The 18,490-nt window shown below is 48.1% G+C and overlaps 1 protein-coding gene across 5 annotated transcripts; it reads left to right on the top strand.

Annotated features, from left to right (window-relative positions):
* Positions 1-5,828: 5,828 nt before the first annotated feature.
* On the top strand, positions 5,829-12,802 carry LOC123063237 (uncharacterized). 5 transcript variants are annotated; one of them, XM_044486980.1, is made up of 4 exons: positions 5,829-7,583; positions 8,075-8,118; positions 8,207-8,277; positions 8,366-12,802. In XM_044486980.1, the coding sequence occupies exon 4, from the start codon at positions 8,684-8,686 to the stop codon at positions 10,592-10,594; it is 1,911 nt and encodes a 636-aa protein (XP_044342915.1). In that variant the 5' UTR covers positions 5,829-7,583; positions 8,075-8,118; positions 8,207-8,277; positions 8,366-8,683; the 3' UTR covers positions 10,595-12,802. The 5 variants fall into 5 exon arrangements, with proteins under 5 accessions (XP_044342915.1, XP_044342913.1, XP_044342912.1 ...); XM_044486978.1 differs by lacking the exon at positions 8,207-8,277 and adding an exon at positions 7,961-7,994; XM_044486977.1 differs by having other exon boundaries at positions 7,961-8,118.
* Positions 12,803-18,490: the final 5,688 nt, after the last annotated feature.

The following is an 18,490-nucleotide window of genomic DNA, read 5'->3' as shown; positions in this document are numbered from 1 at the left end:
CAGAAGGCCCTCCAGGAATTGGATGCGGTGAAAAAGATAGCGGCGGGTAAGGCATTCTCTATGCAAAGCAGACATATAAAAGTAAACTACTTGTTACTTACCCGAATCCGGAGCTCTCCAGGGGCATTCGCAGATCTTCCCCGCAGCGTATCCGATGCCGCCGCATTCTACCAAGCCGAGGAAGGCAGCTCGACGGAGAAGGTGTTCTGGTCTTAGTATGCTGAGGCCGGACACCCTGTGCCCCTGAGCGACCAGCTGAAGCAGCTGGTCGAGCTCCACAAGGCGGCCGAACAGGCCCTGAAGGGCTTCATAGTTCGGCTGTGGCCTAGAGAGGCCCTGCCTGGGAGCTACTTCGGACTGGTGCGGCGGCTGGTGGAGGCTTGTCCAAGGCTCGAGGTCATCAAGCGCTCCATCTGCATCGAAGGTGCCCATAGGGCCCTTGCCTGTGCAAAGGTGCACTGGGGTAAGCTGGACAGTGAGAAGCTTGTGAGGGACGGGCCACCGCCGGGGAAGGAGCATCGCAAGCCCGAGAACTATTACAAGGATGTTCTGGCCGGTGCCCGCCTTATGGCGGATTAATGCACCAAGGATGTAATTTTTGAATGAACTTGCTCGTGTTATCCTGTGCGCTGAAAACTTGTTCATATGCGCTAAGCAATGCTTGAATTTAAAATATTACTTTATGTGCGGCCGTTTACCAAAAAATTGAGAGATGGCCAGTCGTCGGCTTCTGCCCCCATGCCACTAGTGCTGGGGTGTTCGGGGTAAACCTGATCGCTCTTTTTCCCATGATTGGGTCCGTCGAGGGAGGCGCTCAGCACAACGAACAAGGCAATCGGACTATAATGCTTGAACACTCTCACTTAGCCATAGAACTCTATAATTTTAAATTTCGGCGAAGCCCCTAGTATTCGGAAGACCGAGTTCGGGGCGCTATCCACGCCTTGGCCGGACAAAGCCGGTTCCTCGCTTGAAGCGGCATAAGTCTTTAAGGACTCGAAAAACCTCTTGAACAACGACCGGTCTCTCGCCTCATCATGACAGTCAGTTTTAGCTTTCTCTACTGAGGTGCTCAGCCCAGCTTAACTGGGGCACAATCGCAGTAGTTCTCCTAGTGCTACCTTAGCCGATATAGTGGAACGTAAGGCACCAAAACATAGGAGCCGGGCAAACCCAACTATTGACCCAAATCATGATTCGGAGCCGATGCATATAGTGCTATAAGTTCGGGGTGCCGCACTTGTGAAAGTGTACAGACTTCTCACGCCATATTGATGGGTACTGAAGCCCCTGGCATATTTTTGCCGTACCACAGTGTACGGATGCAACATGTTATTGATAAACATATATATATATAAAGAGGATAATGCAAAAAATAGACAAAAAGCTATGCATTGTTTATAGAAAGGCTGCTATGAAAGCAGAACGATACAAATAGTGCGATAAGCAAAAGAAATTGGACTATTTAACATGTCGTGGCCAGGGGCAGGCCGCGGAATTGTATTAAAAAACAGGTATACTGCTCGCGATAGAGACCACCTGGGAGTTTCATAATGCGGCGTGGCTTGTCTGCTTTCCTGGATCTTGCATCGTTTGTGCGACAGTTGAATTGTCGAACGGGTCATCCGAAGTATGGAGTCCTGAGAGTAAGAGAAAAAAAGAAAAAAGAAAGGAATCTGGCAGCCCCTGGTGCGGTTTAAGCCGTATTTCAGGCGTGCCGTGATAGTGCCCCTTTCCTTGTGCCTATGGTATTTTAAGAGCATAGTTATGTACGCGAAGCACTGGTTTCGCTATATCGCGAGGGCTAGGGTTGGGGCCGCATTGCTACGCTAGCTCAGAACGTGCCAGGCGGTCTTGTTGTAGGGTACTTCGGGCGCGCTTGACAGTGTCCGGCTTTTTGAAGGCCGAACTGGAGAACTGCCTAGAGAGGCTGCTTTGTACTTCTGCTGTGAGCGCTGCCGTGTGCTCCTCCGTTCGGAGGGAGCGTTCGGTGTTCCCATTGACCGTGATTACTCCTCTAGGGCCTGGCATCTTGAGCTTGAGGTATGCATAGTGCGGTACAGCGTTGAATTTTGTGAATGCAGTTCGCCCGAGCAGTGCGTGATAGCCACTACGGAACGGGACTATGTCGAAGATTAACTCCTCGCTTAGGAAGTTATCCGGAGATCCGAAGACCACTTCCAGTGTGACTGAGCCTGTACAGTTGGCTTCTACACCTGGTATGATGCCTTTAAAGGTCGTTTTGGTGGGCTTGATCCTCGAGGGATCTATGCCCATTTTTCGCACTGTATCCTGGTAAAGCGGGTTCAGACTGTTGCCGCCGTCCATGAGGACTCTTGTGAGATGAAATCCGTCGATGATTGGGTCTAGAACCAATGCGGCGAAGCCGCCGTGGCGGATGCTAGTGGGGTGGTCGCTATGCAGCCCCTTGTCTTTGTTTTCGGCTCTTAACTTGCCTGCCTGCTTAAACACCCCACAGTCCCTGTTGGTGTGATTGGCTGGCTTTTTGGGGGTGCCATGTATCTGGCACAAGCGGTCGAGTATTCGGTCCAAACTGGACGGGCCCTGAGTATTTCTTTTGAATGGCTTTTTCCGTTGACCGGATTTGTAGCCTTGGAATCCGGCATTAACTGCCGTATCCTCGTTGCTGTCGCTGTTAACGCAGCGCTTTGTTTGTTCCGACGCGACCTGTCACTTTTGTCCTTGGTATTCGAATTACCAGGGTTCTTGGTTAAGTTGTTGCTGCGAGCTAGCCAGCTATCTTCTCCCGCGCAAAAGCGGGTCATGAGTGTCGTGAGGGCTGCCATAGATTTCGACTTTTCCTGTCCCAGGTGCCGGCCAAGCCACTCGTCACGGATATTATGCTTGAAGGCCGCTAAGCCCTCTGCGTCCGGACAGTCGACTATCTGGTTTTTCTTTGTTAGGAACCATGTCCAGAATTTCCTGGCCGATTCCTCTGGCTGCTGAATTATGTGGCTTAGGTCATCGGCGTCCGGTGGTCGCACATAAGTGCCCTGGAAGTTAATGCGGCTTCTAGGTCCTCCTAAGAACCGATTGAGTCTGCTGGCAAGCTGTTAAGCCAATGCTGGGCCGGTCCCTTAAGTTTGAGTGGGAGGTATTTGATGGCGTGTAGATCATCACCGCGGTCCATGTGGATATGAAGGAGATAATCCTCGATCCATACCGCAGGATCTGTTGTGCCATCGTACGATTTGATGTTTACGGGTTTGAAGCCCTCAGGGATTTTATGATCCATTACTTCATCTGTGAAGCATAGTGGGTGTGCGGCGCCTCTGTATTGGGCTATGTCGCGACGCAGCTCGAAGGAGCTTTGTCTGTTGAGTTCGGCCCGGCCGGATTTATTGCATCCGGAGTGACGATCACCGTCACGTGCCGTGGGGCGCCTGCGCGATCCGTAGATCGATCTTTGTTTGCCTTGCCTTGTCCTCCAGTATGTCGCGCAGGTCCGGCGCATTTTCCCGTGCCTTAGTATGCTTGGCGCGGCGTCGGGGCATGGCTTGAGTGGAGGGCCAAGAGGCCTCTCTGTCGCGGCCACGAGGTGGCCGGTCGGCCATGTCATGCGCTGGTGATGTAGGTGCTTCCTTCTCTAGTCGGGGTAGCAGCCTGCGCTTTGGGTAACTCTTGGAGGGGCGTTCGAGTTCGTACTCTTCGGCCGCAAGGACTTCAGTCCATCTGTCAGCTAGCAAATCCTGATCAGCTCTAAGATGTTGCTGCTTTTTCTTGAGGTTGCTTGCCGTGGCCATAAGCCTGCGTTTAAAACGCTCTTGTTCGGCGAGATCCTCTGGCACGACGAACTCGTCGTCGTCGAGGCTTGCCTCGTCTTCGACGGGAGGCGTATAATTATCGTTCTCAACCTCTTGGTCCGCCGCCCTCTCGTGAGGGTTGGCTTCTCTGTCCTCCTGTGCTGAATCTTGCTGGAGGGGGTGTTCTTCGGAGCTATCCGGAGTAGTATTATCTCCCGTGCCGGAATCACCGTTTTTGCTTTGGCAGGATTTAGAGCGGCGCCGCTGACGCTGGTGCTTGGGCTGTTTCTTAGAGGTATCGTCCCCCGCTGTTCCATCGCCATCTCCATCCTTTGGAGTGTCCACCATATATATGTCATATGACGGGGTGGCCTTCCAGCGCCCTACAGGTGCTGGTTCTTGTTCGTCTCCTGCATCGTCGTCCATGCCATCGATGTCTTCGGAGTCGAAGTCAAGAATGTCGGTTAAGTCGTCGACAGTGGCTACCAAGTGGGTGGTGGGTGGGTTTTGAATTTCTTCATCGTCCGTATCCCAACCTTGCTGACCGTAGTCCGGCCAGGGCTCTCCTGATAAAAGAGAGACTTTAGAGAATTCAGGATGTCGCCGAAGGGCGAGTGCTGAAAGATGTCCGCGGCGGTGAACTCCATTATCGGCGCCCAATCGGATTCGATCGGCAGGGGCACGGGGGGCTCAGAGTTCAGAGAGGAATCCGGCTCCTCGGAGTCACGGGCCATGCGGAGTGCGGGGCTGGAGTTCGGCTCGATCGCCTCTGAGATCGCAGCCTCTGAGGCAGCGTCCAACCGCTGATCCTCGATCGGCGCAGTAGGCTCCGAATCAATGGTCGGAACCGATGCATGTGCGGCCTCCAAGGCGCTGTTCGGCGGCAGAGCTATATCATGCCCATCGAGACAGTGCGGCGCGCTTGGTTGTGGCTCGAATCCGTCAAAGATCAAGTCCCCGCAGATGTCAGCCGTGTAGTTTAGGCTTCCAAACCTGACCTGATGGCCAGGGGCGTAGCTTTCGATCTGCTCAAGGTGGCCAAGCGAATTGGCCCGCAGTGCGAAGCCGCCGAAGACGAAGATCTGTCCGGGGAGAAAAGTCTCACCCTGGACTGCATTGCTGTTGATGATCGAAGGAGCCATCGGGCCTGAAAGCGACGACACAGAGGAACTCTCAATGAAAACACCAATGTCGGTGTCAAAACCGGCGGATCTCGGGTAGGGGGGCCCGAACTGTGCGTCTAGGCCGGATGATAACAGGAGGCAAGGAACACGATGTTTTACCCAGGTTCGGGCCCTCTTGATGGAGGTAAAACCCTACGTCCTGCTTGATTAATATTGATGATATGGGTAGTACAAGAGTAACCACGAGATCAAGGAAGCTAAACCCTAAAAGCTAGCCTATGGTATGATTGGTGTATGATGAAGTTGTCCTACGGACTAAAACCCTCCGGTTTATATAGACACCGGAGAGGGTTAGGGTTACATAAAGTCGGTTACAATGGTAGGAGATCTTGAATATCCACATCGCCAAGCTTGCCTTCCACGCCAAGGAAAGTCCTATCCGAACACGGGACGAAGTCTTCAATCTTATATCTTCATAGTCCTGGAGTCCGGCTGAAGGTATAGTCCGGCTACCCGAACACCCCCTAATCCAGCACTCCCTCACCCCGGCCCGAGTTGGATCACATGCATGAAGAGGCTAGAAGGCCGTCGTCGCTGGCGCTGGCCAGACTTCTCTAGGTCGTGCCCTCTGGCGGCAACATGAGAGGAGGAGGGGCGGGAGGGGGAGGCGCCCAATGGCGGCTAGGGTTCCATCCCCATCGCCTACAAGGGCGACGCGGGACGGAAGGGGGGGGGAGGAGTACACCCATGAAGCGGTTATTCTTACTCCAAACCCCTAATTTCTACTCTATCTGCTCATATTTACTTTACCGTTTGTGCTACAGTCAACAACGATTTCAAATTTGTGGCTCCCGCAGATTAGCAGTTGGAATGAAAAGAAGGGAAGAAAAGAACTCCCGTACGCCTACCGCTCTCACTTCAACAGTCCAGCTTCCTCCTCTCCCAGCCAATTGGCACCTCTTCTAAAATAAAATAAAAACACTACCTGGCACCTCCCACCGCCCCCACTCCCTTCCCCGCTCCGCCTGGACGAATCCCGGCGCCGCCGCCTGCGGCGCGCCCCTGCTCCGCGCCGCTCCATCCATCTTCTACCCCCCGGCGCGCCCCCACTCCCCACCTCCGGTCCCTGATCCACGCCGCACCTCCGCGCCTTGTTCTCCTCCTGCTCACCGAGCCCAGGAACTTCACTTTATTCCCCACCTCCTCCTTGCACAATTACTTGTTTTTCTTATCATGATTTTTGTTCTGTGTCATCTTTGCTTCGGTTGCTTACGTTTAATTGCAGAACTTCGACATGGAGATCTGTTTCACTGCAAACACTGTATCCAACTGAATGTTGTGAAACATATTCAGCATTGTTATGTAGTTTTACTCAAGTGTCAATTATTTTCTGTGCATAGTTTATTTGCGGCAAGTAGTGTTGTTGCAGAACTCCGAAGGTGGCATAGGGGTGGAGTGAGTGGTTATGGGTGTGGAAGGTTTATTGGGTCCTGTCGATCAACTTTAGGAGTGTTTAGCTAGCAAACAATTCATCTTCCAAATTTATTGCTGTCATTAAATTATATAGCAAGGGGCAAATCTACTAAAAAATCTGTTGCTGACAGCATTTGGGGATGCCCAAGGGACAAATCTCCAGAAGCGGGGTATCGAAGCTCATGCAACCTGACCACTGAAGAAACATTGTCAATTCGTTCGTTCACTTTTCAGGCCGAGGGCGTCGTTGGGAGGAGCTCCATGGAGTATGACTGGTGGCAGCATCTCAGAAGAAGGGTGCGGACCAGACAACACTCTGGGCCGGAGGCGGCGGCTTTTCTCCGGTCCGGGACAAAGCTATTGTAGGAGGAACTTGCCTATCAAAGGTTTGAAGGATGATCTTGTCATGATGTGAAATGGCTCTTTGAGCACCTTCGGGGTGATATACTTGGTGGAGAAAAGTGATACCTCAAAGAGGACGAAACCCCTGGTTCTGCTGATGGAACAAAATGTTGATAGGTCCTTCAGGTTGCAATTCAGGAGGGAGATCCTGTTATTTCTATTACCAGTAAGGAATGTGCAGATGCTACTGGACTCGTTAGTCAGGATTCTGTACTTGATTCTAAAGAAGTTAGCCAGACAATTCTTACTGCTGCTACAGAAGTTAGGGATGTTCCTCGAGTTAATGTGGCAACAGCTGATAAAATTTCTCCAAGTGACAGTAATGTAGTGAAGGGCCACCTGAATCCTGGCAACGCTGGCAATATATCAACTACCGTAAAGGGTGACCCTGACAGAGGTTAAGAGGGATATGGTCAAACTACCATGCAACATTCCCTCCATAGGTGATGGTTTGCAGGCATTACATGATGATAAAGAGTTGCCTAAGAACGGGACCCCATTGCAAGAAATAGATTCTAAAACCAATATGAACTTGGACAAGAAAGAGGACAGTCCTGACAGCGCTTCTCCTGATGTGAAAAACTAAATTTAGACAGGAGCTCGGGTAACGAGTCGAGAGAGGATGTGATGGAAAGTAAGCAAGTTGATCCCAATGTCAGATCTGATGATCTTGGAGGGAAGACTGCAGTTACCTCAGACCATGAGGAGGTAAAAGAGGTGTCCTCGTTGATACTGTTGCCAAGGATTCCTCTGTGCAAACAAAGGACATTGTTTCTTAAGAGAAGCCAGTAACTCTTATATTAAAAAAGGAAACCTGAAGGTTTGTCTTTATCTCCCTACGCATACAGTGTTTTACCATTTCCTGTATACCTTTCCTATGTGAATATCTTGAGCATTTTTATTTTCTTCACTGTGTGCATTCATGCTTTCTGTGATTGTCCAGTGTAGAGTTCATTGTATGCCTTGCTTGTTCGTTGTCATTGTGGATTTTTGTCTTTTGGTAAATCGTGCATGAAACAACTGTACCTAATGATCCTGCTGTTGTACGGTTTTGGGGATAGGATTTTTTTTTTGCAGTCCTTTAGTAAGATTTGTGGCCTTTGTTTCACATTCTACGTCAATCAAGTAAATCTGACAACAATTTATCAATGGTTTAAACAGAGAAATCATGTTGTGCTTTTGTTCTGTTAAATGCAGACCAAGAAGTTGTTGCAGATGGAATGCCAGCGTGGTGTGGATACTCTCAAAATTCCTAAGCAACAAACATCCAAACTAAGTAGCTCTGATCCTCTAAAACATTCTGTTTGGCAGGTCTGATTCAACAGCAAGCGGAGATTCTCACAAAGTGCGGATAGGTGAGGTTTCACCCTTTTTTTTAGAGAGAAAAGTAAAATGCACCATTGCACAGCACATCATATCTACTCCCTCTGTTCGCAATTGTAGGATGTTTTGGATATTTCAATATGGGCTATGTAAGGAGTGGAATGAGTGAACAAACACACCAAAATGTGTCTGTATGCATCTGAATCAGAAAAAATGTTAAAACTTCTTAGAATTTGGAGCAGAGGGAGTAACTTTTTCCCTTGTGTATTCATATTTCAGGGCCACTTCCTCAGAAGCCTGCAGCGGAAGTGGCGGAACCGGAGGCCTTTGTGTTCGGCCATAGCCCATAGGGAAGACGTCTGATACCAAGAGAATACATCTGTCCTTAATTCACAGTATTTCGCAGCAACACAATGATCACAGTTAACAGTTTGTACAGTAAATCTGTAGTTCCGGGACGCACCGCCTACAGAGTCCAGAACAGAGGAACTATAAAGGGCAGCGAGACCGATTCGGCAGTTTGCCTAGCCGTAGGTTCCCGCCTTCCCAACTGCCGTTTTCCAACCGCCAGTACCAATCTTGCCTACCTAGCTTCGTATGGAGCCTGCCGGGCTCGCCGCCGGCGATCTTGGCGAGCCGGTCGGGCGTGACGGCGACGGGGGGCCCCAGGGCGAAGCGATTGTCGAGGGTGGTGCTGTCAGGCGCGGCACGGGCGTGCGCGCCAGCGGCGCCGGCGAGATGACCAACCGGAACGCGCCTGGTCATGACGCCAAGACCTCCGATACGGAGGAGATGTCGTGCGTCATCAACGCCGGCAAGACGAGCAAGGCGGAGGCGCCCCGCCATGACGCCAAGGCCGGCGATACGGAGGACATGTCGGGCGCCATCAACGCCCGCAAGACGAGCAAGGCGGAGGCGCCCCGCCATGACGCCAAGGCCGGCGATACGAAGGAGATGTCGGGCGCCATCAACGCTCGCAAGACGAGCAAGGCGGAGGCGCCCCGCCATGACGCGGAGAAGGAGCTGCCGCGCGCCAGCGAAGCAGGCAAGACGAGCAATGCTGTCGCGCCCGGCCACTACATCAAGGCCCTCGATACGGAGAAGGTGCTGCCGCGCGGCAGCGACGCAGGCGGGACGAGCAAAGCGATCGCGCTCGGCCAGGACTTCAAGGTTGCCACTGCGGAGGAGATGCCGCGCGCGGCTACGGATGTTTGCTCTGTTTGGAGGGAGAATTGGGAGGAGAGCTTGCAGAGTATGAGCGGCTTCTTGGATCTCCCAGGTACCATGACCATTGCTATAGACACAGAGTATGCAACCAAGTGCCTGCTTAGATTGGAACAGCCACAGAACGGTGACGAGTGGTACAGCCAGCTGCAGGCTACTGCAGGGACTGCGGATTTGGTACAGGTCGGGGTCGCGGTGACGTTCGCCGACGCCGACGCAGAGAACATAGAACCGATCAGGGTATGGGAATTCAATCTCTTCTTTGACTCCAAATCAAACCAGTATAATCCGAGCACTCTGCTGTTTTTGGAGAAGAAGTGCCGGCATGACCTTGAAAAGCACAGGCAGTATGGTATTATGCCAACTGACTTCTTCCAGTGGGTCTATGAGCTCCACAGCATATTTGCAAGACGATCTGTGACTGTTGTCACGTACCAGGGAGATGCGGACATCGCACTTCTAATCTACCAAGGTGCTCCAATGCCTGCAAGGCGGCTCGACTTTCTTCTGGATATCAGCAACACTTTTCCTGCATTGGTCGACACGAGAGTTCTTGCCATGGTTTGGGCACCAGATTTCTGCGGGAAGTTAGATGACCTTGCTGACATGTTGGGCCTCTCTAGAAGTGGAACAAGACATCATGCAGGGTCAGATGCGGCGCTGACCCTCAGGTGCTACTTTGCAATGCGAAGGTTGCTGGGAGATCAGAAGGTGCTCAGGGGAGTACTTTGCGGCTTGTTTCAAAGCGAACCATCAGTGTGCACTGCGAGAATAGCCTGGGATCCTTCAATCAGCATTTTGCATGTCTGGGGTAAAAACTTTGATGAGGTTGCCGGCCAATTTGGAAGGTTGATTGAGAACAATTTCACTGTCGTTACTGTCAAAGTCCTCTTTGACCCGCCTCTTCGAAAGGGTCCGTTCAATCGTGATCCTCAGTTCTGCTATTCAAACATGCAACTAAGGCTCGATGAAAAGATAAGATGCACTATTGCTATGGTCTTCGCCACTGGCCATGGGCAAGTGGCGAATTCGGCATCCTTTGTGTTTCATATCTGCTTTTCCGGCGGGGAGTATATTGAGCCAGTACAGTTCGCTAGGATGTTGGATGAGCAAGGAGTGCTATGCAACCCATACCTGACTTGGGTTACCTTCCTAGGGGCAGAATCCGTCGCTTTCATATATGACATGGTTTATCATAGTTTCCAATTCTGGATTCCCACCATGTTCAGTCACTACAAGGTGAGCAGAACGGGCATGTTTCCGGTTCCAGAGGCAGCTCACTGAGTCTGCGCCAAATTGCAACAAGTTTGATGATTGAGCAACCAGAGGAAGCTGGCATCGGTTGGGAAGCAATTTTAACCTTGAAAAGCTTCCTTCGTCTGGTCATGGACGGGCGTATGTCCTCGACGTTTGCCGGGAATTTGCTTGCAGGCTGCTGTAGCCGCTCCATGTGCTTGAGGTAGCGCAACCGCTTTGCCCTGATGATCTTAACTGCTACAGATTTAAGAAGCTCGAGCCATGTAGGTGTACAGTTGATCAAATGTCCTGCTTGTTGCGACACAAATGTACAAGTATTGCTCTCATACTGTTGAATCAAACAAGTATACACTTCATTTTTTGAATACTTCTTAGTTGCTTGTCACATTTTTTTTCAGTACACATCACATAGCGTATAGGTTTAACATACGGTTTTGCTAATTTTCATCCGACTGAAAACAATTCGTTTCAGTCGGATTTTGTGTCCGTCTGATCATTGTGCAGCGATTTGTGCGTGCTCCTTTGGTTATTTGTTTATAGCGCGCGCTGTTTTGTTTGTAGTCTGCCCGTTAACCCATGTCGGTGCCCGTTCCCCCCTTTCATCAGTGATTGTTCAAGCAGAAGTAGGGGAGAGAGAGACAGTAGTGATTTCCATTCAGAGTTCTCCTTCTCTCGTTGCTTGAGCATTCGGTTGCTGCTATGGGCCCACTGGTGGTTAGAGGAGCTCTTCCAAGTGGTTTGCATCTGTTGTTCTCCCCCCTCCATTTCTTAGTCTTTTTTCTAGATCTCGACGGATGTGATTTGTGGATTTTGTGAGCTCTCACCTGTCCTATCCTAGGTTGTTCATGTTTAAGCCTTGTTTTGTGAATCTGCTGGAAGGATCCCTTGCTTGAAGATATCTGTGCTCTGCTCGCTGGTGATTGGAATTTTCTCTTCCAGCGATCTGATGTTGTTCTTCTTCTTCATCCATTACTTTATTTTCTAGATCTGTGAGCTATCAGCTATGGCCCTCCAATTCTGTGAGCACGCTGGTGGATGTGCTTTGTTGAATCTGTGAGCTATGGTCCTCCAATTCTACGTTGTTGTTGCGTTTTTCTGTACCCATCCTTGTGTTTTGCATCAGACTTTGTGCTTGAGCATGTGTAATGTTGGGGCAATTATAGTGAATTGTCTGCAATATATCGTCGTTGTTAAGGTTATTATTTCTTATATCTTGCTCCATGTCTTGAAATTTTTAGTGGTTACTGCTCTGCAATTTGTTTCAGTTATTCTGCTGTAAATTTGGTGAGCTGTCTCTGTAAGTTATGTTTAGGTCAATATCCATACCATTTTAAAGTTATTTTGTTGTACCTGATGAAGGAATTTCAGTCTGAGAGTATCTCTTTAATCCTTGATAAATTAGGTGGTTACTTAGTGTTACTTTGTTTTGTGTGTAGTGGTTATTGCTTGCATTACCTGTGCATGTTCTAATTGGTTGTTTAATAACTACTTTTCTTACATTAAGCATAATTACACTATCACATTATTATATTTTTCCAGCAAGGCTACTGTAATTTTCAAGATTCCACCAAGGTTTAACTGTTCTTTGTTACAATTCCCAATGCTCCTTGAAGGTTTAACTTTCTTTTTGTTACAGTGCATTTTCTGTATCATTTACAGTGTAAAATATATGTAGTTCCTAAGCAAGGCCACAGTAATTTTTGAACCATAGTTCTTCCAGACTGTTTTCCCCCTGAATTTTGTTTGCTGCTCCCAGTTGATCTAAACAACTATTTGTATTTTGCAGTCATTTTGTGTATTATTTACAGTGTCAAAAAAATGTAATTCTCCCGCAAAGCTGTAGTAACTTTGAACCATAGCCTTTAGTTCAGTTGTTTTTTCCCTAGTGTTTTACATGAGTCTGTTGCTGCTTCCAGTTGGAACTAAACTACTGTTTTATTACAGTGCATCTTCTGTATTATTTTTAGTGTAACAAGAAATGCAATTCTCATGCAAAGTTATAGTAACTTTGAAATAGTCTCCAAGTTGTTTGCAGATTGCAGTTCGATACTACACCATTGTTGTTTGTTTACAGTGCCTCTTCTGTATTATTTACAGCTCAACAAGAAATGTAATTCTGTTGCCAAGTTATAGTAATTTTGAAACATAGCCTCTAAGCTGTTTGCTGCTCCAAGTTATAGTGTTTTTCTGTATTATTCAGTGTAAGAAATGTAATTCTCCTGCAAAGTTATGTAATTTTGGACCATAGTCTCCAAGTTTTTTACAGTGTTTTTCTGTATTATTTTACAGTAATTCTCCATGCTACAGCAATTTTGAACCATAGCCTTCTCAATTCCTGTCATTCCTACAAGGTCACAGTAATTTGAACTGCAAGTCATACTAATTTGACCATTTTTACGGTGGCAAAGATCCTGATTACAGTTTTACATAGCCTTGTTTGAGCTGTTCAGTATTTTCAGACTAACTTCATGAAGATCTACTGATGAATCGTACTTACGTGAGCATCAACTGTAGCTTGATGTTTATTTATCGTTCTCTTGTTGTTTTTCAGAAACTTAAATGTTTGAAAAGGAAGCTTACCCCTACTGGTTTTTTCGCGAGTATGCAAAAATTGCGTATCTTTCCATCGATAGAAGAAAGAGAGAGTATATAGTGACGATACATCACATGTTACAAGCGCAAAGGCGTATCACGGTATCCAAAGCATGGAAAGGGGATGCTTAGCCCCAAAAGACTTGGAGGGACTACATGTCGGGAAGTATGAGTGCCAATCCCACCAGCCTGCGCCGAGAGCCGTGCAAGGTCCTTGATGTCCTGCAAAACGCGAGCAGCGGAGGGCCGGAAGTCATTGAAGATGCACACGTTGCGGTGACATCATATGCTCCAGGCCGTCAACATGATGAGAGAAGAGAGGCCGCGCCGGTGGGCATTGGGAGCATCACGGCATGTATCCTCCCACCACTCAGAGAGACTCAATGTTGGGGCGGGTAGCGATGCCGTAGAACGACACCAAGACAAGACCCCATGCCAGACATGGCGAGAGAAGGAACACCCAGCGAGGAGATGCTGAAAATCTTCGGGTACTTGATCGCAGAGGATGCATCGATCCTTATTTTTTTCGAGAGTACGCCAATGGCGTACCATATTTTTATAGAAGAGTAAAATATTTACAAGAAACCGTTGGTCGATGCGAACATCAACCTCCGGAACTCCCACACCAACCATTACACATTGTTCAATGTCTCACAAATCTATCTAGTCCTCCTACTCCTACACCCGCTTGTCTCCAATCGAAAATGTCCTCTAAGATCCAGCTGACTAGTCCCCTTGGTCCTTTGCGTTGCTTTGGCCGGTTGAACACTCTCGCGTTCCTTTGCTTCTATAAAGACCAAGCCACTCCAATGACAAAAGAATCGAACCCTCTCCTGTCCTTCCCCTGGTAATTTGTTCTTGCAGTGCCCCACCAAGCCTCCCAGGTGTCTTGTGCTTCCGGTGCATGGCTGTTTAGTCGTAGTGTGTCGAAGCAAGTATGCCATACTTCCCTCGCATATACGCATTGCACCAAGATGTGCTCAACGTTATCCTCCTCCTGCGAACAAAGAAAGCACTCGGACGTCTTGTCCTATAAGCCGTGTCGCACACGTCTATCAGAGGTCCACAACCGATGCTGTTCGGCCAACCAAGCAAAGATCTTACATTTCAGGGGTGCCCAACTCCTCCAAATCGCCTCAGCCATCGGGGCACGGATCCCACCTTGGCATAGTTGCTTATAGGTGGATTTTGCAGTGTATTCTCCTGATTTGTCATGAGGCCAAATGAACTTGTCATTAGCCAGCTCGTCTCTTTGCATCGCGGCAATTGCGTGCCTAAGATGCACAGTTTGCAGCAGGGCACCCATGGAGTATTGTGGTGGCACATCATGAATCCATCTTTCTCCAATCATGGCCTGCTCTACTGTTCTTGCATTTATCGTTAGGCGGGAGACCGCGTTAGGCGAGGCGATCTGCAGTCCAACACGGCAAGCCATGTGAAGACTTTGATGTGGAGCGGCGCCCAAATTCTCCAAGTGATGCACCAATGTCGGTCTTGAATTGTTCCTCGAAAGAGAGGAGGACAACATGACCTAGCTGTGTAGCGTCCAGAATCGGTCCAGCACCATCGTAAGGTATCCGGGTCCTCGGTCAGATGAATGTTGCGAACCCGCCTCCATAGCTCAACCTACTGGACCAACGCGGCTGGGCCAAGTCCGCCGTGGATGTCGCGTACCCAAGCCTGGTCGGCGAGGCCTTGGCATACGCCCCCCCCCCCCCCCCCCCCCCCGGACGATTTGGGCTGGCCCAGTTGCCATTACCACCGTTTTTGGGAACCTTCTAGGAGGCTCCCTGAACCGGTTTTTTCATTTTTTACCTTTTTTTCTTTTTGCTTTTTTCTGTTTCTGTTTTCCTTTTCTTTTTTTTGTTTTTTGTTTCTTCTTTGAGCTTTTCTTTTCAAGTTAATTTCTCTTTTCAAAATTTTTTATTTCTTTGGTTTTTCATTTATTTTCCTTTTCTTCCTTTTTTTCAAAATATTCAAGTTTTGTTCATGTTTCCAAAAAATGTTGTCAAATTCAAAAAAAATCTCATTACACAAAAAAATTCAAAACTAGTTTCAAAATTTGTTCGCGTGCAAAAGTAGTTTCAAAATTCTTCCTGTTCACTTTTATTTTCTTTTTTTCAAGCTATTATTCATTTTTTGAAAAATGTTACTTATTTCGAATTTGGTTCAGAAATTTCAAAAAAATTATAATTATAATTTTTATTTGATACTTTAAAAATGTATTTCATAAATTCCGAAAATGTTTGCATTTATAAATTCCAAAAAACATGTACTTTGTCAAAAGTAAAATCAGGTTCAGATTTTCAAAAAAATCTGTGGCTTATAATTATTTAAATTGGGTTGTTATTTATAGAGAACAAATTGCAGAAACTACAGTAGCTAGCGACGCGGTTGACTCGATGGAGGTCGTGTGTTCGACCCCTCCTGTTCACGTACTGCTTTTTCGATCTCCTTTTTAAGTTTTATCCCTGTCGCTCGTTTCTTAAAATGTCAGGCTACAAATATGTCACTGATGTGAGCTGGTTGCGGTGGTAAAAGCTCGGGCGTATGTGCATGTGGTCGCCGGTTCACTACAATAACTATTTCTGGTTTGCTACAATATTCCTATTCGTAACCTGAACTTGATCTTTGAGGGCTGAGCAACCCTCTGTCTTCTGCTCCTCGCGTCACCATAGCGTCGCCAATCTTGTGTACGTCATTGTGGTGACTTGCCTGTACTTTCTTTCCCCTATCAATGCAATGATAGGCCTTCTAGGCGTATTCGAGAGAAAAAAAAACAATATTCCAATTCGCTACAGTAGGCCGGTTGAAGTTAGTTCTTAAAGTTATGTGCTGCTTTAGCTTCAACAAAACTAGTGCAGTGGACTGGTTATCTGCGTGCGATCGCAAGCAGTTGGTCAGGTTCGAACACACGACCGCACATACTACACGTGGGCTAGTAACCAGCGCACCTGAAGTGGCTTGCCGTTAAATTCTTAGCTCGGGGCTTTAATAAGGCAGTATTATAAGATCGAACGTGTTATGAAAATTCAAACACGATTTTTTAAGGAACTAATTAATTTTTGACACGCTAAATATTCAAAAAAATCTAACGAAATTTTAGAAAATCAAATATCTCTTCTAGAAAGTTCCCACTTTATCGCGCCCCTTGTGTCGGTCGACCGTTTGACGCATAGAGTGTCAAATAGGGTTTTCCGCCTGGGCGTCCGTGGGAAGATGTAGATGCCCCAAGGGCGTGAGGGGATCAAAGGGCGATCCCAGCCCGGTGCAGGTCCTGCACGCCCAGGCCTCCAAGAGAGATAGGCCGGTTAATCTTAGCCCAATCGACACGGCATTGGCCTCCATTAGCCGCCTTACGGCCTGCCCAGAGAAACTCGCTGATGACTGTCGACCTTAGAGCATTTTCAACAGACATGCTAAATACCCCTAAAAACAAACGCGCTAAATAAGCCGCACACTGGTTAAAACGGCTATATAACGCGCGCGAGACTGAAAGTAGCGCTCCAGCAGCCGCGCTATAACCCCCCGCGCGGTAAACAAGGCTCAACATGCTGGGGAAAACTGCATCGCGCGTTGCTTATTTGGTGCGCCCACTCGCGCGTGCTGGACAAGCCAATCGTGCGCGCGAATCTCACCAACCATCGGGTGAAACCTCCAGGCGCTGATGCATCTGCCCACACCTTCCCCTATTCGTTCCTGCGACCCGCCGAATCTCCCCCCGCCTATCCCCAGCGCTGTCGCTTCCCCTGCTTCCCCACCTTCTCTCCTCGCCGCCGCCGCTCGAGCGGATTGTTCCTCAGGCGAATAGCGCCCGGCGGAAAAGGTGTTTGCCAAGACACTTGCAAGGTATATATTGATTCTAACTTTATATTTGTAGATGAATTTGGTGCATGTTGTTTGTAGTTTCAAATTAGTTTAAATTCAAGTTTGTAGATGAGTTTGTCCTACGATTCTTTCAATGAAGAATTTGATCTTTAAGAGGAGAAGGACGCCGCAATGATCCTAGCTATGCACGTCAATAAAAAGCTGAAGCACGGTGGTTCGGTTTTCGGTCGTCAGAAATGTGGAGGGAAAGGATCGATGCCCACAACAGATTGACGAGGAACTATTTTGTGGAGAATCCCACGTACCCCGAGTCCTACTTTCGGCGCCATTTTAGGATGAGCATCGAGTTGTTCAAACACATTGCGGATAAGTTGGCGAGCCATGATCGGTTTTTTTCAGCAAAGGAGGAATGCGGCCGGAGAACTCAGGCATAGCACCTTTCAAAAGGTGACTGCCGCTTTGCGTATGTTGGCATACGGTATTTCGGCGAATCTAGTTGATGACCACTTGGCCATGGGTGAGAGTCAAGCCATCATATGTGTCAAGCACTTCGCAGTAGGAATTGTGCAAGTGTTTGGTCCGGAAATTTGAGAGCTCGCAATGACGAAGACACCGCAAGGCTTTCAGAGATGAACAAAGCTCGCGGGGTTCTCTGGTATGCTTGGCCCAATAGATTGCATGCATTGGAGTTGGAAGAACTGTCCTAAGGCATGGCATGGACAATTCCACGACCAGAAAAAGGGTTCCACTATAATCCTTAAAGCGGTGGCCGATCATGAGACTTGGATTTGTCGTGCTTTTTTCGGAATGGATCTTGCAATGACATCAATGTTCTTCAATGGTCACCACTCATGAATAGGATTACAACTGGTGAAACTCTACTGGTGGAGTTTGTAGCAAATGACCATACATACCACTATGGCTACTATCTTGCGAATGGCATCTACCCAAGGTGGCAAACATTTGTGAAGCCGTTGACGGCACCACAAGGTAAGAAAAATCTTTATTTCCACAATGCTCAGGCGGCGGTTAGGAAAGATGTGGAGAGAGCTTTTGGAATTTTGCAAGCCCAATTTTCTATTGTGAGAGGACCGACTAGATTTTGGGATCAAAAGATCCTTTGGTACATCATGAACGGTTGTGTGATCATGCATAACATGATCATCGAGAATGAGCATGGACAAAATTTAGACTATCCTCGGTATGAGTTAATGGGACATCCCGTGCGACTGCAAAGGAGGGCTGTGAAGGTGGCCCACTTTGTTTCCTCATATCATGCCATTCTACGTGCCGAAACGCATGATGACCTTCAAAATGATCTAATCAAGGAGTGGTGGTCATGGAATGAGCGACAAAACTAGTTTGATGTTGTATGTTTGTCGTATTGTTGACTATTTGTTGTACTAGTGGACCTGTTGCGCCAAATGGCGCAAAGGCACGCTAAAACCATGTCGGTGATGAAAACAACTCCATGGTTTAATCCCATCTAATAGGAAACATGGT

Source organism: Triticum aestivum, chromosome 3A (genome assembly GCF_018294505.1).
Source record: "Triticum aestivum cultivar Chinese Spring chromosome 3A, IWGSC CS RefSeq v2.1, whole genome shotgun sequence".
Classification (NCBI taxonomy): Eukaryota; Viridiplantae; Streptophyta; class Magnoliopsida; order Poales; family Poaceae; genus Triticum; species Triticum aestivum.
The sequence above is the reverse complement of the archived record's forward strand: the minus strand, read 5'-3'. Positions and strand labels throughout refer to the sequence as shown.

Excerpts from the sequence above, each read along its gene's own strand:
- LOC123063237 (XM_044486979.1), top strand. The coding sequence starts at position 8,684 with ATGGAGCCTGCCGGGCTCGCCGCCGGCGATCTTGGCGAGCCGGTCGGG.